General features: G+C 35.0%; 1 protein-coding gene across 7 annotated transcripts in view; it reads left to right on the top strand.

Moving 5' to 3' along the window:
• LOC106077516 (acidic mammalian chitinase-like) overlaps window positions 1–18,456 on the top strand; it is an 80,677-nt gene extending 62,221 nt beyond the window's left edge. For 5 of the 7 annotated variants that reach the window (XM_013238255.2, XM_056033832.1, XM_056033829.1 and 2 more), the window contains 3 exons: window positions 2,622–2,738; window positions 11,021–11,145; window positions 18,179–18,456. In XM_013238255.2, the coding sequence (XP_013093709.2) occupies window positions 2,622–2,738; window positions 11,021–11,145; window positions 18,179–18,188 (252 nt within the window). In that variant the 3' untranslated portion in view covers window positions 18,189–18,456. The remainder of the gene's footprint in view (window positions 1–2,621; window positions 2,739–11,020; window positions 11,146–18,178) is intronic. The other 2 variants (XM_056033830.1, XM_056033831.1) reach the window with 2 other exon arrangements.
• Window positions 18,457–20,890: the final 2,434 nt, after the last annotated feature.

A 20,890-nucleotide genomic window follows, 5' to 3' on the forward strand; every position in this document is an offset into this window, starting at 1 on the left:
GGAAAATCAGGAGGTCGCGAAAACCCTGTTATTTTAAATACGTTATAATTGTTTAATTTAATAATGTACACTTGGAATTAGCGCGGGGCCTACTGTGACCGCATAGGCTGCAGTGGCCTATGGCCGGCCCTGTCTACTAGGAACTTTAACAATTCGTCCACTTCTGGTTGTCTTGACTGGCACAACAAGTTCTCTAGACGTTGGTCTATAACTGTATGTTTCGTTTGTTCCAACAGTTTGCAATTCATTTTCTTCATCGGTATCATAGTACCCAGAGATGTCTTTCATTGAAACTCTTATTCAAAAAGCGTCGATTTCTTCTGTATGTTATTCCATTTGTCTTTATGATGTAAGATCTGGGTGCTGAATATTTTTTTATGACAACTGCTTTCTGCCATGTTTGACCTAGGCTAACTCTCCGACAGAATAATCTTTAGGTAGTCTTGCTTTTGCATCGTATTTCACTTTGCTTTTCATCTGTCGTTTGTTGAGTAATGTCTCTGCATTTTCAGCTACCGATGGTTTCAATAGTTTTTGATCAGTTGGAATGATTCTCTGAGTCTTGTACTCGTCAGCAGTTGTGATGGTGAATACGGCAGTCCACTTATCGGAGTATTTCTATACTCCATAGCATAACGAGATATGGATCTTTCCCACTTTTGTATGCTCCGAATCCTTTTGCTTTCGCACAAAACATAAACAACCAACAATGACGTAATACCATATAATATTAGCACAGAATCTTTTTCATGCAGTGGAAAATTACGAATTTTTTGCCTATCTTGAATTCTGGTCAAAGCTCCTGCGCCCAATTAATATAGTTCAGAAGAAACTACAAAAGTCTGTACTGCATATACGGAAAGCTGCTAAAGAAATTAGTACCCTTTCATGCTTTCTGCAAAATAATGAGAAACTGACAAAACCCAATCCATCGAAAAAGCAAAAGAAGGTAGTGAATACTATGGATTCCCTGTAATCAAAACAACCAGAAGAAAGAAAAGACTTGATGGGAAGTTGAGTTCTAATGTAGGACAGTCAATAGAACTGCAATTCAAACGTGTTGCGACATATGCGCTGGACAGATTTCATATGGAGATGAATGGCAGATTCCAAAGGCTGGAAAGAAAATGGATACCTTTGGGTTTCTTCTTGAACCAAGACACCTGTTAGATGAAGACACGCTTGTGACAAACTGTGCAACTTTTCATGTTTGTATGATGAAATAAATGGAAAATCCTTGGGGGAGCTACCACCTTCTACCAAGCGCGTCGCCAGGTGGCGGATAGGGGAAAGACCCTTAGATATAAAGGTTAGCTGTGAATAGCAAATAAATAGCCGCGGACCAACTGGTTTGCAGTCATGGAGGATGAGGTGAAGTATTTCAGTGGTTAGAATATTTACTAAAAACATCTCAGAAATCCAGGGAAATGATTGCAAAAAGCGAGTATAGGGCGCTCTAACTCTAAACCCGTTAGCTAGGGATAGCAGTTCATCTAGGAGAGAAAACTCCAAAAATAAACACCTGCTGCCTTGCAGATGATCTTGGATGATCAAAGGCTATGGGAGCACACCCAGAAAGAAAAGCAGGCTGAAGTCGGAGTCAATGGTCCTCCTGGCGCATAACACATTGACACGCAACCTCATCTATGTTGGAGGAGAACGATGAAGAAGAAGAAGAATGAAAAATCGCTTTTCAATGATGTCATTGATGCACGAGCACTTTTCATCAACAAACCAGTAATACAATCACCAATAGACATATTGAGGAAACAGGCTTCATATGGGAATTACGTGTGCTCAAACTTTGCAACCTCCTCCGAATACCGCTAACTCAGGCCACTTCCATTACGTCATGTGAGAGATCATTCTTAAAGCTCAAGTTCATCAAAACTATCTCAGGAGCACAATGACGCAAGAAAGGCTTATCATGGTTTTAATGTCAGTGAAGTCACAAATACTAGAAAGTATCGATGTAGTTGATGTTATAGATGTCTTTGCTGCACAGAATGCACGACGTGAAGCGATATCAATTTAGATTTGTCACTTGTGCATTATTTAACTAATAAACAACGGTATTATTCATTAAAAGAGTCTTGATGATTACTTTTTGTTACGTTTACTGATATACTGAACCAATTTGATTTGGGGCTTATATATTTTTGTGTACATTATCTCATGTCTTATGTCGAATGTCAAATTGCAAGGGGCCCCCAAAGAGTTCAATCCCTCCGGGCCCCCAAATCCCTAGTTACGCCCCTGGGATGAGATGTTAAACTCTAAGCTAGAGCTTCACTCTTAGACTTTGGTAAATAGTAGTTTGAATTGGAGAAGGTTTTTGAGTTCATAGAGGGTTGCTTAAAAACCCCTTTTGACTGAACGGACTCTACTTAATTTAAGCGCAAAACTTCTGGAATTTATATCGGGATTATTTAGAAACCCTACCTCACCCCCTCATGTACTCGCTCGTAGTACTAATTTTGAGGTGAACAATGATGTTAAAATGAATATCATTTGTTTTGACAATAATGGTATGAAAAAAAAACAACTTATTGGCAGTTAATATGTTTTTAAATATTTGTATAACAAATAGATAAACTAACAATGAACATTTCCTTTTTTAGGTGTGTAACATGGTGAGAAAAGGTGGTCAAATTAGACGTGCATCAAATATACATCCTTATCATCTGTATAACCGCTACTTGGTATTTTTTGATGATGAATTGAGTGTAAGAGAAAGGGTAATTTTTTTTCGCAAATATATGTTTTGTTTTTTACCATACTTTTTTTTTAAACATTATGTGAAGATTTGTGTGTGTATTTCTCCTGTCTTTATCTAATATCTTTTTAATATGCTCTAACTTGAATAGTCTCATTTTGATACAATAATTAAACAATTCTAGTTGCTCATCTTTTTGAACAATCCAGCCTCCCATGCTCAAACTATTATTTGGCATGTCAATGGCAGTCACATAATCAATTATTCTGGGATAGACATCCAAATACAAATGTATGCTTTTTTTTGCTAAACACGAGAATCTTATCAAGATAATTATTTTTTTCAAATCAGCTTAATATCCGAACAAGCTAAGATACTCTTAAAAGATATATTTTGAGAAATTGGGTAGGGGTGACTTAGGTGACACATCTCCACTTTACACAGGTGAAGTCAAACATATGAAGACAAGACCTTCACCGAGCACTTTTTGTTGGCATCATGCAATCATCTCCCTTTGACTAGTCATTACCTGTGACACCTATCCCGCCCCCTCTTTTCAGGGTGCATTTCACTACTTGCACATATTCTTTCTTCCACCCTTTTCTCTCTCACAGGTAAGACGATAATCTGTTTCTACTTCTCTTGAAATCCCTTGGTGCTAATTTATAATCCTTAATCTTTAATTCCGAGAGCGGGCCGAGGGCTGCCCTTGTTTTCACTCTCTTCTCCTACTTGTTTATAATCTCACGCAGTTTGGAACATTCACTAATCATTTGTCCAGCACTTTGACAGACTGGCAAAACTTTTGCCATTTCAGTCTTTTATATTGTTAACTGAAAATCAGGTGTAAGTCTATATAAACAATTTTTAAAAAGCGATGAAAAGATAAAAAGATATGTCTTTGTTTTTAATACGTTTAGTGCTGACCACTCAATAAAGTTCTGACGTTGTGAGCTTGAAAATGAATGTAGAGCTCGTCTACAAAAAGATACTGTTAACAACGACCTTGTTCTGAATCAACTAGGCCAGTACAGCCATAGAAGTGATGCTGTAAACAACGACCTTGTTCTAAATCAACTAGGCTAGTACAGCCATGGAAGTGATGCTATTAACAACGACCTTGTTCTAAATCAACTAGGCCAGTACAGCCATAGAAGTGATGCTGTAAACAACGACCTTGTTCTAAATCAACTAGGCCAGTACAGTCATGGCAGTGATGCTGTTAACAACGACCTTGTTCTAAATCAACTAGGCCAGCACAGCCATGGAAGTGATGATGTAAACAACGACCTTGTTCTAAATCAACTAGGCCAGTACAGCCATAGAAGTGATGCTGTAAACAACGACCTTGTTCTAAATCAACTAGGCCAGTACAGCCATGGAAGTGATGATGTAAACAACGACCTTGTTCTAAATCAACTAGGCCAGTACAGCCATAGAAGTGATGCTGTAAACAACGACCTTGTTCTAAATCAACTAGGCCAGTACAGTCATGGAAGTGATGCTGTTAACAACGACCTTGTTCTAAATCAACTAGGCCAGTACAGTCATGGAAGTGATGCTGTTAACAACGACCTTGTTCTAAATCAACTAGGCCAGTACAGTCATGGAAGTGATGCTGTTAACAACGACCTTGTTCTAAATCAACTAGGCCAGCACAGCCATGGAAGTGATGATGTAAACAACGACCTTGTTCTAAATCAACTAGGCTAGTACAGTCATGGAAGTGATGCTGTTAACAACGACCTTGTTCTAAATCAACTAGGCCAGTACAGCCATGGAAGTGATGATGTAAACAACGACCTTGTTCTAAATCAACTAGGCTAGTACAGTCATGGAAGTGATGCTGTTAACAACGACCTTGTTCTAAATCAACTAGGCCAGCACAGCCATGGAAGTGATGCTGTAAACAACGACCTTGTTCTAAATCAACTAGGCCAGCACAGTCATGGAAGTGATGCTGTTAACAACGACCTTGTTCTAAATCAACTAGGCCAGCACAGCCATGGAAGTGATGCTGTAAACAACGACCTTGTTCTAAATCAACTAGGCCAGTACAGCCATGGAAGTGATGCTGTAAACAACGACCTTGTTCTAAATCAACTAGGCCAGCACAGTCATGGAAGTGATGCTGTTAACAACGACCTTGTTCTAAATCAACTAGGCTAGTACAGTCATGGAAGTGATGCTGTTAACAACGACCTTGTTCTAAATCAACTAGGCCAGCACAGCCATGGAAGTGATGCTGTAAACAACGACCTTGTTCTAAATCAACTAGGCCAGCACAGTCATGGAAGTGATGCTGTTAACAACGACCTTGTTCTAAATCAACTAGGCCAGCACAGCCATGGAAGTGATGCTGTAAACAACGACCTTGTTCTAAATCAACTAGGCCAGTACAGCCATGGAAGTGATGCTGTAAACAACGACCTTGTTCTAAATCAACTAGGCCAGCACAGTCATTGAAGTGATGCTGTTAACAACGACCTTGTTCTGAATCAACTAGGCCAGCACAGTCATGGAAGTGATGCTGTTAACAACGACCTTGTTCTGAATCAACTAGGCCAGCACAGCCATAGAAGTGATGCTGTAAACAACGACCTTGTTCTAAATCAACTAGGCCAGTACAGCCATGGAAGTTATGCTGTTAACAACGACCTTGTTCTGAATCAACTAGGCCAGCACAGTCATGGAAGTGATGACTCGGGAGAAAAATACGATAAAAGAATTTTACTATTCGGAAGAGAATATATATGCTGCTGCACTATAAACCCCCTCCACCCAAGAAAAAAAGTGTTAATAACTTTGACTATTCTATGCAAGATTACTTTGAAATATGTGTGGCTGTCTGGTCTTGTGTAATGTTAGTGATTGAACAATAATTAAATAACAAAGTAAAATAACGGACAAAAATATCTCTAGTTCTGTATCATTCTTTTTTGAAGAATTAATAAATGTAAATAATAATGTGACAAAAACTTTTCGCACCAAAAACGTCACATGCGCCAAAACGGTCGCACCAAAACGGCTGCGCCAAAACGCAGTATCGGTCCGTGAATTATTTCCTAATTATTAAACCTGGTCTCTCTTTACTATGATAAATAGTAGACGATAGGGAATGAAAATCTGGTGCATTGAATTCCTAATGTTATAGATAGATTTTGGTTTGTGACAAGGAGAGTGCGGTAGACTAGAAAAAAATCTGAGAAACACTGCTATATTTCAACAATTGCAGTTGTTAATTATTGAAATATCCCCGCTTTTACCCTTCGTTAATTGAAGTCCTAGGAACATGACTATTTTTTACCTTTAGTTTAAGCATTTAATGATGAAATCATAGATCTATATATTTTATATCTAGATTAGGGTTCCCGGTCACTTCATTCCCGGTCACTTCATCCCCGGTCATTTCATCCCCGGTCACTTCATCCCCTGGTCACTTCATCCCCCGGTCACTTCATCCCCCGGTCATTTCATCCCCAATTAAATATTTTATATATAAATATGATTATGTAGAATGCTTTCTTTTTTACATTTTATGACATATTACTAATGCGTTTATAGTGTTTCCTCTTCCACTTTGTATTCTTAATGAGAAATCTAATATTATATGGTAAATCTGGATGTGTACTTAGCTATAGCGTAATGATTAAAGGCCAAAGTGTAGTGCAAAGTAGTGGAAATCTTTTGAGAGATAGAAGTGCGATTAGAATAATTATGACCTTGCCGCTGATAACTTATCATCAAAGGCCAATGTGTGGTGCAAGTAGTGGAAATCTTTTGAGAGATAGAAGTGCGATTAGAATAATTATGACCTTGCCGCTGATAACTTATCATCAAAGGCCAATGTGTGGTGCAAGTAGTGGAAATCTTTTGAGAGATAGAAGTGCGATTACAATAATTATGACCTTGCCGCTGATAACTTATCATCAAAGGCCAAGCTGTGGTGAAAGTACGACCATGTTTCACTTTATTTGATTTTTCAATCGGTCTTTCTTGAAAATGGGCGAGTCATTTTTAGCCTTGTAATAAGGTTTTATTTTTTTTCTAATAAAGGCGGACTTCCTTATAAACATTAATGTTCTGTTGTCACAGATTAATAATAAATTACTGTAGACGTTACTAATTAATAATGATAATAACAAGACTGTCTTTATCAAGGTAGACATATATAACTAACTTTTTATTTCCGTCCGATTCTTTGCTTTCGCATAAAACATAAACAACAAACAATGACGTAATATCTTCTAATATTAACACAAAGTTACAAATTGTGTTATAGGACTTTATTTCTATCGATATTTCATTTCTACACGTATATATAAGTATGTATTTTGTTTATTGATATTCATTCTACAAATTGAAACTGGTGGGGGGCCTCTAGTGTTGTGAACATACCCGTCATGATGAGGTTCCTATAGCCTTAAAATTAATTGTTTGAGTGCTTATTGGAAATAATCTTGCATGTATATTTAGGGTGTCACTCTCTATCTCTTTCTCTCTCTCTGTCATTTAAATAAAAAAGGAATACATTTAATATTGCTCATTTAATGCTTTTTAAAATTACAATTTGTTAGATAAAATTATCAGGTGATGAAAATATCAGGGGATGAAGTGACCGGGGGATGAAGTGACCAGGGGATGAAATGACCGGGGGATGAAGTGACCGGGGGATGAAGTGACCAGGGGATGAAATGACCAGGGGATGAAATGACCGGGGATGAAGTGACCGGGGATGAAGTGACCGGGGATGAAATGACCGAGGATGAAGTGACCGGGGATGAAGTGACCGGGGATGAAGTGACCGGTCACCCTAGATTAGACCAAAAATGTCGTGAATTATTTTTTTTTTTAAAGTTGAAACAAGGCGTTGTTTTGTAAAGTAGTTATAAAAGGTAAAGTGTTTTTTTCAACCCTAACCTATGTAACATATAATTTAACTTTTAGATCTAGATCTGGATCTAGTTATTGAATATCAAATTATAAGAGTACTCTCGTCTCATAATTATAAGTAACAGGTGGCCGCGCCTCGGTAGGTTCAATAATTTCTTAAAAAAGGTTATACACCCGAAGTAATTACGAAAATGAACAATCGGGTAAAGACTATCTAAAGAGTTTTTTTTTTTAATCTGTTAGTTCTCAATGTAATTGTACAATGCGATTAGAATAAAAAAATTCTAAAGTCCCCCCCCCCTCCAATAGTATAGAAAACCACAGCTCACATCGAAAAGTTTTACATTGCATCTTTTGCGTAAAAATATTGGGCTATTATTGGCTTGAAAGAACGTATTTGCAGTTTAACTTCTAAAATGGTAACATTCTGACATTTAATATTGCAATTATATTCATTATGGCTTTAGTACGAACATTAACTGACGCAAATCTCTACGTTAATGGGTAAAACAGGCATTTTGTGACAAAGTAAAATGGCGCATATTTTCTTAAAAGACTTAAATCATTGCAATAGTTTTCTAAAGAAACGTTTCCGTGGGGCACCTCTGTTACGCCTAACACCTTGCCTTTGGAATATGTTCGACCCCATACGGGATACGTGCCCTGCCCAGCCTGACTGTCGGAGTATACAGGCTTTTGCCATCCATCCATCCATCCATGGAGGGCATATGGCCTGCTTCAACACATCCCTCCATTCAGATCTCTCTTGTGCCTTTCGTCACCACGCCCTAACTCCAAGCTTTTTACCGAGGTTTATACTTAAATCAAAAGAGGCTGAAGCGTACGCAAACTCGTTTACCGCTAGCTAGATATCATGTTCAGTGTGAGCAAGTAAGGCGCAGAGAAGCTCTGTTATGACCATTTCCTTTGTTTTGGTACGGGAAAGTAGACACCAAAGCATGAACACATGGTAATAATTCACCAGCAAAACAGTAATAATAATAAAGTTTGTCTTCGAGTTCGAAGATTAATAATGAATGCAGTATTTCCCGTGGCTACGCAGCCCCAGCTGTGACCTACGTATTTTGACACATCCAGGGCAAGCATAACCATTATCTGCCATTGTCGATTAAAATTTTCTTTTCGTATCTGCGTCTGTCCTCGGCATCGGATTTATTTTCTTTTGGTCTCAAATGTGTCCACGGCCTTTGTATAGAGGGAATTATTAAAGTCCGACAGTTACGCTGGGCAGGGCACTATCCTGTATGGGAGACGAAACTCATATGAACGTATGCCAAAGGCAGTCTTTTTTGGTGAGCTAAAAAGTGGTCGACGTAAGACAAAAACGTTTAAAGACCAGCTTAGGCGTCAACTTGTCTCAGCTGACATAGAAGAGAGCAGCGTTTCTTTTTTCACATTTCACGTCATGGAAAATTTTCATTCATAAAACATTCTAGACAAAATTAAATTTTCGATAATGAGATATTTTCAAACCGATATAACAATCGACCTCGAGTTTTCCCAATTTGGCCAATGAGTTGAGAACTTTTTTCTTACTAATATGCACATACCTTGAAATTTTAAATAAAATCGTTAGAGCCGTTTTTCAAATAAATAATATATATATATTTATTTGAAAAACGGCTCTAACGATTGTGATACAAACAAGAATTGCTCGCTAAAGAGTATAGGATTTTGCAATTTTAAGATACATAATCTAGAAATATCTAGGAAATCAATCTTTTTAAATGTACATACGATGATTAAAATCAATAGACATAAATTATATACATCTATGATTTTTGAACACTATATCAATGTGAACTAACATGAAATAGCTTTGTTTCATATATTTACCTGAATGGTTTTGTGATTAATAGCCCATTTTTTTTTTTAAATTAGTAAAATGAATGTGCATTGTTATTAAACTTAAAAAACCAAGACAGAAAAGATTGATTTTCATAGATTTGGCGCGACTTCCCTTACATCTTAAAAAATTATATTTCTAAAGAAAGATCATTGGGGGGTGGCGATAGAGTGAAAAGGATTATGGATTATACACCTAAATGAGTGACCTTTTGCTACACAGAACACAAAGCGCGAGATTTCATAGCCTAGTAAGTCGACAAAAAAAAAATGTGTAAAAAAAAAAGTACAAGACTAAGAGTTATGTACATTAGCGTAAGAGACACTACCGGGCCTATTTTTAGAGGAAGAACTAAACAGTCCTTATTTTATTTATGAAGTCCCTGGCACTCAATTTATTGATAGACATTGACCAGTTTTTAACCCTAAGAGATAATCACATTATACCAAGAAAGCATACTACACTGTAAATAAATATAATAGTTTTATTACTTTTCCTCACGTTTTAACTTGAATATTGCTCATGCGTTAATTGTCATGATTTGATAACGATATTCTTAATAATTTGTGAGTGTCAAGTAACTCCTCTTTATTACTGTTTTTTTTTTGTTTTACTTACGATGCTTACTTAGCCACTGTATGTCAGTTCGGGACGGCTTAATACCGTGCCCTTTTATTACAGTTACAGACACCACGGATATCAAATCAGTAATAATTAAGGCAGATGTTTCTTACATACGTTCTTTGCATAATAAAATAAAAAAAGATGTGTATTTTTTTGTCTTCTATTAAAACCTTTAGAAATAAAGATAATTTCATTGCTTCATTCTATTGACTTACTATATAACGAAAAAAACTTACAGTAAAGTTTAAAAATCGCATATTAGAAATTGATTAACAGTACCGCAGTTAGATCTAGCAGACAAAAAAATTATATAGGAGTGTTAAGAAACACTTGACCTCTGTAGCTAGTGTAAGGGTATAATGTCATCCTGGTGAAGACTGGGATTTTTCATTTCAGGATCCTTGGGCGGTTGGTCGTTGTGCTGGCCACATGACACCCTTGTTAACCGCGTTGGCCACAGAAACAGATGACCTTTACATCATCTGCCCTATAGATCACTAGGTCTGAAATGGTAACTTTACTATATATATTGTTGTAACCCTGCCTTGCACCAGTGCTTGAGGTGCGCATTATCGCACTAGTGAACGTAAGCAGGAAGACACTAGGAGAGAGAGAATAACAGTGCATCAGGGATTGTGAAGAGTCTGAATGTTTGGAGATTAAGAAGCCAGCTTTTGTGTTGCCTGAAGTTTGTAGAAGGGACCTGGAGCGAAGCAGGAAAGGCTGTCGTTGGTCCACATTCGGGTTGCTATCTAAAGGACTGGTAAATTAGTAGTAAGACTCTGAGGAAGCCGAAGGGTGTTATGTGTTTGCCCTAGTGAATAAACACACATATTTATTTCCTGTTAAACTGTGTTGAGTTGCCTGCATTACGTTGAGTGTATAACCTAGAGTTATTACAATATATATATATATTCTAGATTAAGTACATCAAAAGTTCAGGATTTGTTGGTTTTGTTGTTCCTGATTTAGCAGCAGATGACTTTAAAGAAAATTGCTGGCTAGGTAAATGGCCTCTGGTGCGAGCTATCAATGAAGAGTGCAGGTAAATAAGTAGCACATTTTAAATTATTTTTCTATTAAAATTATAATTAATTTTTTTTCAACAACTTTTTAAATAAATACTTAACTTATAATTATAGAAATAACATAAGTCATTATTAATATAGTTTTTTTTTTAATTTTAAAAATTAAATACAGAGAAGGTCAAGTGTGACCAATATTCATTATAATTGTTGCTTTTCTGTCTCAACTGGATTTGGATATAGATTATAAATCTATATCTAGTCTTCCTAAATGAGATTTAATAAATCCTAATAATTTATTCTTTCCAATAAATAAAAATTAATTTTAATTGAATAACTTGTTAAATATTTAAAGCTAGATTGGTCCTAGACAAGATTTAGATCCACTTCTTTGACTAGTATTTCTACCTAATACTAAAGATAGACCTGCAAGAAACTGTTTTGTCCAAACATTGACAACTACTTAGTCTTAGCGATTCTTCAAAAAAAAATAATAGAGAAACAAACGAATACAAAATTTAAAATCTTATAATACTACAACTCTTTAGTAATTTATATCCCAGACTTTAAAAACTAGATGTCTATAAGTTTAACTAGCACAAGTGTAATTCACCAATGCACCAGTGTATTTCAAAAATCAGCATGAAACTTGCTCTCGCTATTTATTTTAATACTTACCACAAATACTATATATAACACTTTTCACAAAGATGCTTGAGTTCTATCATGGACATACGGTGGTAAGACGCACTAAAAACAGCGATATCCTTGCGAACACTGGCATGAACAGTAGAGAAGAACTTCATGTGGCTCGACAGTTACGCTGGGCAGGGTACGTATTGGGGACGAACGCATGCCAAAAGCAGTCTATTTTGGTGAGCAAAACTTTGGTCGATCTAACAGAGATGCCCTATGTATACGCTTTAAATACCGGCTTAAGAACCGACATAGAGGAGGGAATCTGGTGGCATGCGGCTTCAGAACAAGTTGGCTGGAGGTCACGCACAAAGGCCGAGATATACACATTGGAGACCAAAAGAAAATAAGCTACCGAGACAGACGCAGACGGTGAAACGAATCAAAATCGACTACCGGCGGACAATGGGTATACCATTTTAGCCTCTATGCACTAATGCTTCTTACAGGGATAAATGGTAATCATTTAATGTGCCTCCATATGAGTTTACTGTGCACTATATATTAGGCAACAAAGATGTGTCATGGTAATTCGTAAAGTATGAGTTACCTCAATTTACACCTGGACTAAGCTTTTCAAAGGGAAACCTAATCCACTTCAACTAAATGTATTAAGACTAACAAAATTCCCTTATCAAATAACTTTACTAAAGCAGTAGTGCCAAAGCAACTTAAAACCCTAGTAATAAACTTAAAAGCTTTAGGAATAAATCAGCCAACTTAGACATTTTTATTAAGAGAAAAACATTGACGTATTTGCAGGACAGAAACATGATTAAATCCTAAATATCTATAACTCAGAATTTTCTACATTTTAAGTTTTTTTTAGAAACTATAGGGTGGATAATTATTGAGGACTTCTGTTAGAATAAAAAAATATAATAATAAGGCAAACTCAAATTCGGCCCCGAAGTGGTCCACACTGGCAGATAAAATGACAGGTTTCAATATTTTCAAAAAAGAATATCAGAATAAAATACAATTAAGACAAATGACAGAGAAAAATGGAGAAAGAAGGTTGATAGATCTTGTGTGGTGCCCCAGCGGACCAGCTCACCAAAGGATATTTGAAAGGAATGTGAAGTTAGATGTAAACATGGCCTAACCGATGTCTTATAATAAATATCAAATTGATCTAATTGGTTTGTAAATTGTCAATCTCTTAGTCAAAGCCTCAAGAAAAAACATTTCCGTAAAATACAATTCCTTTAGTTTTGTGTTCCGTGGCGCTGTGGAGACTTTGCAGTTCACGCGATAGTGTGAAAAACTACTTATTAATTATTGTTTTAAATTATGTCCAACTTATTGGAATATGAAATAGATTTTTTCTATTTAAAAAAAAAGTTAACTTTCTTTTGTATAGTATTCAATATGACAGATCTTACATAACTTAAAGATACAATTGTAAGAAAAATAAAATATTTTTACCAAAAATCTAAAACCAATTATACAAATGTGCTACAAAAATGGTAAATAGTCAAAAAAGCTTAGTTAAAAGTTACTAAAAAGCTTCCAGTGTTTGTTACTATTAATATCGAATAGTTGTAAAATGGTGTATTTTTATGAATTGATTTTAAAAAATTAGATTTTTCGCTTTCAGAAAAGAAAAAAAGTAGCCGTTGCATCAGAACTTTGAATGATTTAAAATATCATGATGTCCGATTTTCATTTTCTCTTCTAGTTTCTGAGATCTAAACGGGACGGAAGGACTGACGGACAGACGGACAGTAAAAAAAAAATTAAAAATATTTTCCTTTTGTTAAGTTCATTATAGCCCTAGCACGGCACCGCAGTTCAATTATGCCCAACTTATATACATACATTTTTCTCTTTAAAAAAAAGTTAACATTGTTCTTGTGTAAATGTATTCGATAGTATAACAGAACTTTTTTAATTTAGCAATACAAATGTAAAAAAAAAATATTTTTTGACAAAAACTTTAAAACCGTTTGCTTGAATGTGTTAAAATAAGGTAAATATTAATCTCCCCTACAAAAGAACATCTAGTGTTTTTTTTTATTACTAATAGTGAATAGTTGTAAAAAAAAGGTGTATTTTTTATATATATATAAAAACTACTTGCATAAGTGATTTTAAAATTTCAATTTTTTGCTGTCAGAAAGGAAAAAAGTAGCTGTTGCATCAGAACTTTTAATGGTATAAAAATATTATGCTGTCGGAGATTCAGTATCTTTTTTAGTTTACTAGATCTAATCGGGACGGACGGACGGACAGACATTCCACAAAAAACTTATAGCGTCTTTTCCCCTTTCTGGGCCGCTAAAATCTTACGATCATGCATTAAGCCTAAAAAAATGAAAACAACAAAACTAATAAAAGGAAAAGATAACTGAACACATATTGATAATGAAACTAAAGCTAACGTTCTAAATACATTTTTTTCCATTAGAAATGTCTGGCCCATCTGGCAAAGACATATTACTTTATTTTAACCTAGTGGACAACATGGGAGATATAGTAGTACAAGAAAAGGGAAACCAATAACATAAAACCGAATAAAACGTTTTGACCTTATGATATTCCACCAAGCTTACACAAAATACTAGGCAATGAACTAGCACCAGTGTTCAAAATACTTTTTCAGGCATCTCATTATCAGGGCAGGGTACTTTAAAATAGGGAAGAAGTTATAGTCAGTCCCCTATTTAAAAAAAATGGAAAAAAATCTGACCTAGAAAACTACAGACAAGTACCACTAACCAGCATCAAATTTAAATTTCCAGAACACATAATGTAGAGTAACACCATAAACTACTTCATCTCATTTCGTCACTGCCCATGGTCCCATTTGGGACATAGGCCACCAACCAACTTGTTCCACGCGTCTTGGATCACGGCGAGTCTCTCCAACTGTCCGCACGTCTGCTTGGCATGTTTTTTATATAACGGCGTCATGTATTCATGGGCCATCCCTCTTCCTCCTTCCTTGGGGTTTCCAGGTTAGGGCTTGCCTTTATGTGTTAGATATAGGCTTGCAAAGGATGTGACCCATACATCTCTGAATGATATCTTCTTCAATTCGCTGCTGCTTTTTTCCTTGTCACAGCTCTTCATTCAATAATTTGTCCGGCCTGATGGTCATAGAAATCTTCCTTATTGATGAATACCTGGATTTTTGTCATGGTGGTTATGATGGTACTCCAAGTCTATTCTTTGTAAAGTAGTATTGGCTTTACAAAGGTAATGAGGAGCCTCATCTTGGTGGAGGTGCTTTTTTCACTAGATCCCCAGGTGTTCATTAGCTGATGTAAGGCTTCTGACATCTGTATTTGTTTCTCCACAATTGTCAAGGTAACTGCCGAGATAAGTTAAACTTTCCACCTCTTCCAGCACCTTGCTCACTCTAGCTTAACTGTCCGCAACAACGCTTATTTTTTCCTGCATCTGATGTTTTGTGTAAGAAAGAAGAGCGAATTTATCTGCAAAGTCGAGGTTGTCTAGATATTTCAACAGTGTCCAATGTGAACCGTTTCGGTTCTGATCTGATGTTGTTTTTTTTGCGACCCAATTTATGGCTAGTAGAAACAAGAAAAGAGGGAGTGAGGAGTCTTTTCTCACGCCTGCTTGGACATTTAATGCGTCTGTCAGTTGTCCGCCATGTTTTTTTTTGCCAATCATCCCGTCATATGACTTCCGGATGATATTAATAAATTTTTACGCACTTCATCGTGTAGTAATAATGTTCAGAGGGTCTAGCTGTCCACGCTATCAAACGCCCTCTCGTAGTCTATAAAAATGACGTAGAGTGTGAAGTTCCATTACATGGACTGATCCACAATGATGCGTAGCGTTGCAATCTGATATGGGCATGATATGTTGATTTGTTCGCTGGCTATATATTGTTTAACAATCCTCTTTGTTTGTTTCTTACTTATAAAAGTAATAAAAGAGAGGCCCACAAGTAAGCTCTTTCCCACACATTTGTTTGCCCAGCTTATTCTAATAATTATTAAATTAAATTTAACCTAATCTTTAATTTGAGTATCACTTCTTGAACATGACCTACGGTAAACGCCGATCTTACGCGCGATAAAAAAACGGCGTTGTCAGCTTTCATTTAGTAAAAATGTAATGCAAAGAAGAATTTATTTTCTAATACAAAATTTTAATTTTCACTTATTGTCCTTATCCCTACCCCGACTGAGCCGCGAGCAATTCATTTCACATTGGGCCCGTAAATATTAGGGCTGGCCCTGGGTATCATGTTCAGTGTGTGCAAGAAATGAGTAGACAAGCCGTGTTATGACTATTTCTTGTGTTTCGGTATGGGATAGTAGACTTCGAAGCTTGAACACATTGCAATAATTCACCAGCAAAATAACAACATAGTAAAAGCTACCTACGGGACTAAGCAGTTAAAGTGTAAACAATTTATAAAGCCTTTAAAACACCATTACTAATCATGCATCGACATAGTTTCATAATAGATCAATCTACAATAAGAAGGTGCGCAAATGTTTAATCATGCCAATGGATTTATTAAAACGTATTCTTGTTAGCGAAGAAATGTTTTAGTGTACTGCTATGAGCCGTAAGCGGTATCAAGTTTTTTCCCTTTGAAAATTTCATTCATAAAACATTCTAGCCAAAATAAATTTTTCGATAATGAGACATTTTGAAACCGATAAAACGGTCGACCTTGAGTTTTCTCGATGTGGTCAATGAGCTGATAATTTTTTCTCACTAATATGCACGTACCGTGAAATAAAAAAAAAATCATTCGAGCCGTTTTCGAAATAAAAATAAATAAATAAATAAATAAATATATATATATATATACGACTCTCCTACTATCCAGGCTCTCGTCGAACTGCACCACACGACACAACGAACTTAAAGAACCTCACAACTCAGGGCTCCAAAATAACAGTAGCAATTTAATTTCAAATACATTACAACACTGTACAGTTGGCAACAATATTACACTAACTGTCCAAAAACCTAGCCTTGCTAGGCTTGGGCAATAAGTAAGACACAATAAAAGCTCTCAAGCTCTTAGTAGTCTTTAACCCTTAAGGCGCGTGTGGTAGTTTAGCCTCCATTGTTTAGGCACTCATTGTAAAACAGCTCAGCACTTTAAGGGTTAAATTTCTGTTAAGAAATGGATTATCACTGCAAGACACTAATTATGAGCACAAATTAGTCCATGGTAATTAATTTACTAAAAGGCAGGACAATTTATTATTTTATAAGATACCTTATTAAAAGTTTTTATCTAATACCTAGTAATATTGCATTTAATTTTAATACAGATAAATCCTTTACATAAGAAAAAGAAAATAAAGTCATTCCTTTAATTACATTAAAGGAAATTAAGTCTTAAGCACTTCATTGACAAAAAGGTTTTTACTTAATTTTTTATAGTTTTCATTGAACTAAAATTAAACTTTTAACGTATTATATTCCTAATGTTTTTAAAATAACAGTTATAGTTTTTAAAACTTATTTAATGTTTTTATAACTTATTATTATAGTTTGAAGATATTTTGAATTTTCTAAGCTTTTGATGTATTCTCAAAATTAAGGTGTTTTTTTTTTCATACTCTAAAACCTTTTTTATTTATTTATTGCTTTATGGAAATGATTTTTTCTATACTTATTTATTTTTCTAGATTCCAATAAAATTATCTCTTTTTTTTTATAATTAGTTTAATGTAAAAATTATTTGCACTTTTATTGTAAAAACAGTTTTCTGAATAGAAAGGAAAAAAAAATATTTCTAAAACAATTTAAAAGAAATACAAAAATAATGATTACTCAATAGCAATTATATTTTCCTACAACTCTGACAATTTAAAAAAAAATAAATAAATGCACAAGTAGATAGCTTTTATTTTTACAAATTAAACTGGCAGCCGTTTCGCTAGCAACAACATTTTCATTTTTTTTTCTAGATTTTGAAAGGGTACTTATTCTATTTATACATTAAATCAATTTATGTTTTCATTAGATTTGAAGTAGACATAAAAAATAGTCTCCAAGCGTTTCCCCTACCCCTAAGTATTAAAAATTATTTTTAAAGTATTTTTCTATGTATTTTATTTCTATGAAATATATCTAACGCCTGAGCTCTCTAAAAGAAGAGCAAGTAGAGCCACATAAACAGCAAATTTTGTAAAGGAGCAAAAATAATATGTGATTAAAAATCATTAGTGTATAAAATAAACCACAATTGCAATGTCATGGTACTCTGTGACATCCCTAAGTTAACTTTACGTGTATATGATATTGCTTTCAGTACAGTATTATATAGTAACTTTGTTTATTAAAAGGTTAGCTTTAAATCTAAATTCGATGAATTGCATTTAAAACAAATATTGTACATTTGTTTTGCAGAAAATCTTAACAATCTTACAATGATAATAGAGAAAAAGTAAAAATCAAAGAAACAAACCTTGGATTTGAAAATAACACTGGATTTAAAAACAAACAAACTGGAAAGCTCTTTTAACATCTCGCATGAAATATGTGTTTTATTTATTTTTATTTTGAAGACTGTAAAAATGGAGTAGAACGGAAGATTATACTTGATAATTTTAATGTTGCGTGTATATGTGTTTTTCTAAATTAATTTCAATGATCTATTTTTCAAATAAATCTTTCCTGCTTTTAAGTATTGATTTTTTTCAAATACATTTTTGTCATAATGTGTTGAACGTTATGTGGTTGTTAATTTTTAGCGCTAAAGACATATGGGGGAAATATTGCTGTGTATTTGATTGGTAACTTAATGAAGAATGAAGTAGCAGACAATAATTTAATCAATTGCAAAAGCCTATACGACATTCAAATGTTGCTGTACACAGCTTCCTCTTTAGCTGCTATACCTATGTGTATGTAAAGCGTACCTTTCTCTTTAGTTGTATCTACTGTGCATCATAAGCGCTGGTACAGTTCTAAGTACTAACAGTATGTATGATTCTTGTTATCAGCTGTTTAAAGTTTGGGATAATTACTATATTGTGTTAAAGAGAAAAGGAAAATACGTAACGTTAATGAGACAACATCTGTGTAATTCAAACTGCATTGATGGACAGCGAATGTTTTGGCATTTTTAATAATATTTAAGATTTTAGCTCATGGCAAAATACTATAAATATTTAGATTTTTAGTGTATCTTAGAGTACAACATACAGCAAGTATAAAGCTGTGTTTTTTAGTGGTATATACTTTGTTTTCTATTTAGTACTAAGAAATCAAATTTTCAAGGGTCTAGTAGTTACATAAAATTATTTCTAAACGAAAGAATAACTACTACAGTAGCACAAGAAACCATATTGCAAAGATAGTTTGTTTAATAACACAACTTTAGAGGCGGCCCCTATATGATTCCTGTCAAATTCGCCTATTCGCAAGGAATATTCTAGACGGGATTTTGTAATAATAATTCAAAGATTTATTGTGCGTTTAATTTTTTCTTTTGGTTATTAATGTTGTACATGTTTTGGGTGTTCCTTCAAAGTTAAAGATAAAGCATCTGAACCTGTTGGTATTCCAGCTAGATTACTAAAAAAATAAGCAATGAGCTAGCATCAGTAATCAAAATACTTTTAACCAAGGCAGAGTACCTAAGGACTGGAAAGAAGCTTATGTCACCCCTCTATTAAAAAGGAGAAAAATCTTACCAAGGAAACTACAGAACATTTTTACTTATCAGCATAAAATGTAAAATCCTAGAACACATAATATGTAGCAACATCACAAGCCACTTAGACAAACATAATGTCCTTACTCCATACCAACATGGCTTTAAGAAATATAGATCATGTGAAACACAACTAATAGGACTAATTGATGATTTTTCAAAAGGTTTAGATAACAGTGAGCAAATAGATGCTTTCTTACAAAATTTTTCCAAAGCTTTTGACAAAGTTCACCACCATAGTTTGCTTAAAAAAATATTTTGGCATTGATGGTCCATTGGTCCATTGATGGTCCATAGCATCAGTGAATTAAAGATTTTCTTATAGGGAGAGAACAAACTGGCTCTAAATCAACACCAATAACAGTAAACTCAGACGTACCTCAAGGAACAATTTTAGGTCAACTACTATTTTTAATTTACATAAACGATTTACCAATTTGCATTAGTTCATGAACAAAAGTCAGATTATTTGCAGACGATTGCATAATATATTAAACAATAAAGCAACACAAGATACAGAAATTTAACAAAGAGAATTAGATGAATTATAGAAAAGGGAATCAAATTTGAGCATGTCTTTCCACCCAGAAATATGTCAGTTATTATGAGTAACAAAAAACTAAAACACATTAATTCCACTTATCTTATTCATGGTAAAACAGTCTGTGACATTTTACGACTCGAGAGACAATCTCTTACCTTTGCAACTTCTTGTGTGACTAAAGAGGCCAATCCTTGAAACATAGCTGCGGTCGCAGGTTGGGCATAAGTAATTACCAGGCACCATTGCATTTTCACCATTCTTTCTGCTTCTGTTGTGTATGGCATCTGCAATCCTTAACCCTTCCTTTATACTCTCTCTCCATGTGGATCTATCCAGTGCCACCTCTTCCAAGCTGCTAGTGTCGATTTTGAAGAGCTTCATGTCGCGTTTGCATACATCCGTATAAAGTAAAAGTGGGCGACCAGCGGCTCTCCTGCCTTATATTAGATCGCCATACAGTATGTCCTGTGGAAGTCGACCTACAGGCATTCTACAAACGTGGCCAAGCCAGCCAAGGCGTCGTAAGTAGAGACTGTCTTGGATTCTGTTGCAGGTATCCCTCCAAAAGTTGTTAGCACATTGTCTAGCCATTTGTAACAAAGGGATCAACAATTTCTAGTGGTTGGCCATTAATGCTTACTATGGGTGCAGTGTTTGTGTCTTGGACAAGTATCTTTGTCTTGCTTTGACTGATGTTTAAGCCGAACTTCTGGCAAGCAGCAGATAGTTTGTCAGCAAGGGACTGTAGCTTAATATCAGAATCAGCCACAATAGCTGCATTATCAGCATACAGGAGTTCCCTAATAAGTAACTTCTTAACCTTGGTTTTTGCCCGCAGCCTTGATACATTAAATAGTTT

The sequence above is a fragment of the Biomphalaria glabrata genome, chromosome 6, assembly GCF_947242115.1.
Source record: "Biomphalaria glabrata chromosome 6, xgBioGlab47.1, whole genome shotgun sequence".
Classification (NCBI taxonomy): domain Eukaryota; kingdom Metazoa; phylum Mollusca; class Gastropoda; family Planorbidae; genus Biomphalaria; species Biomphalaria glabrata.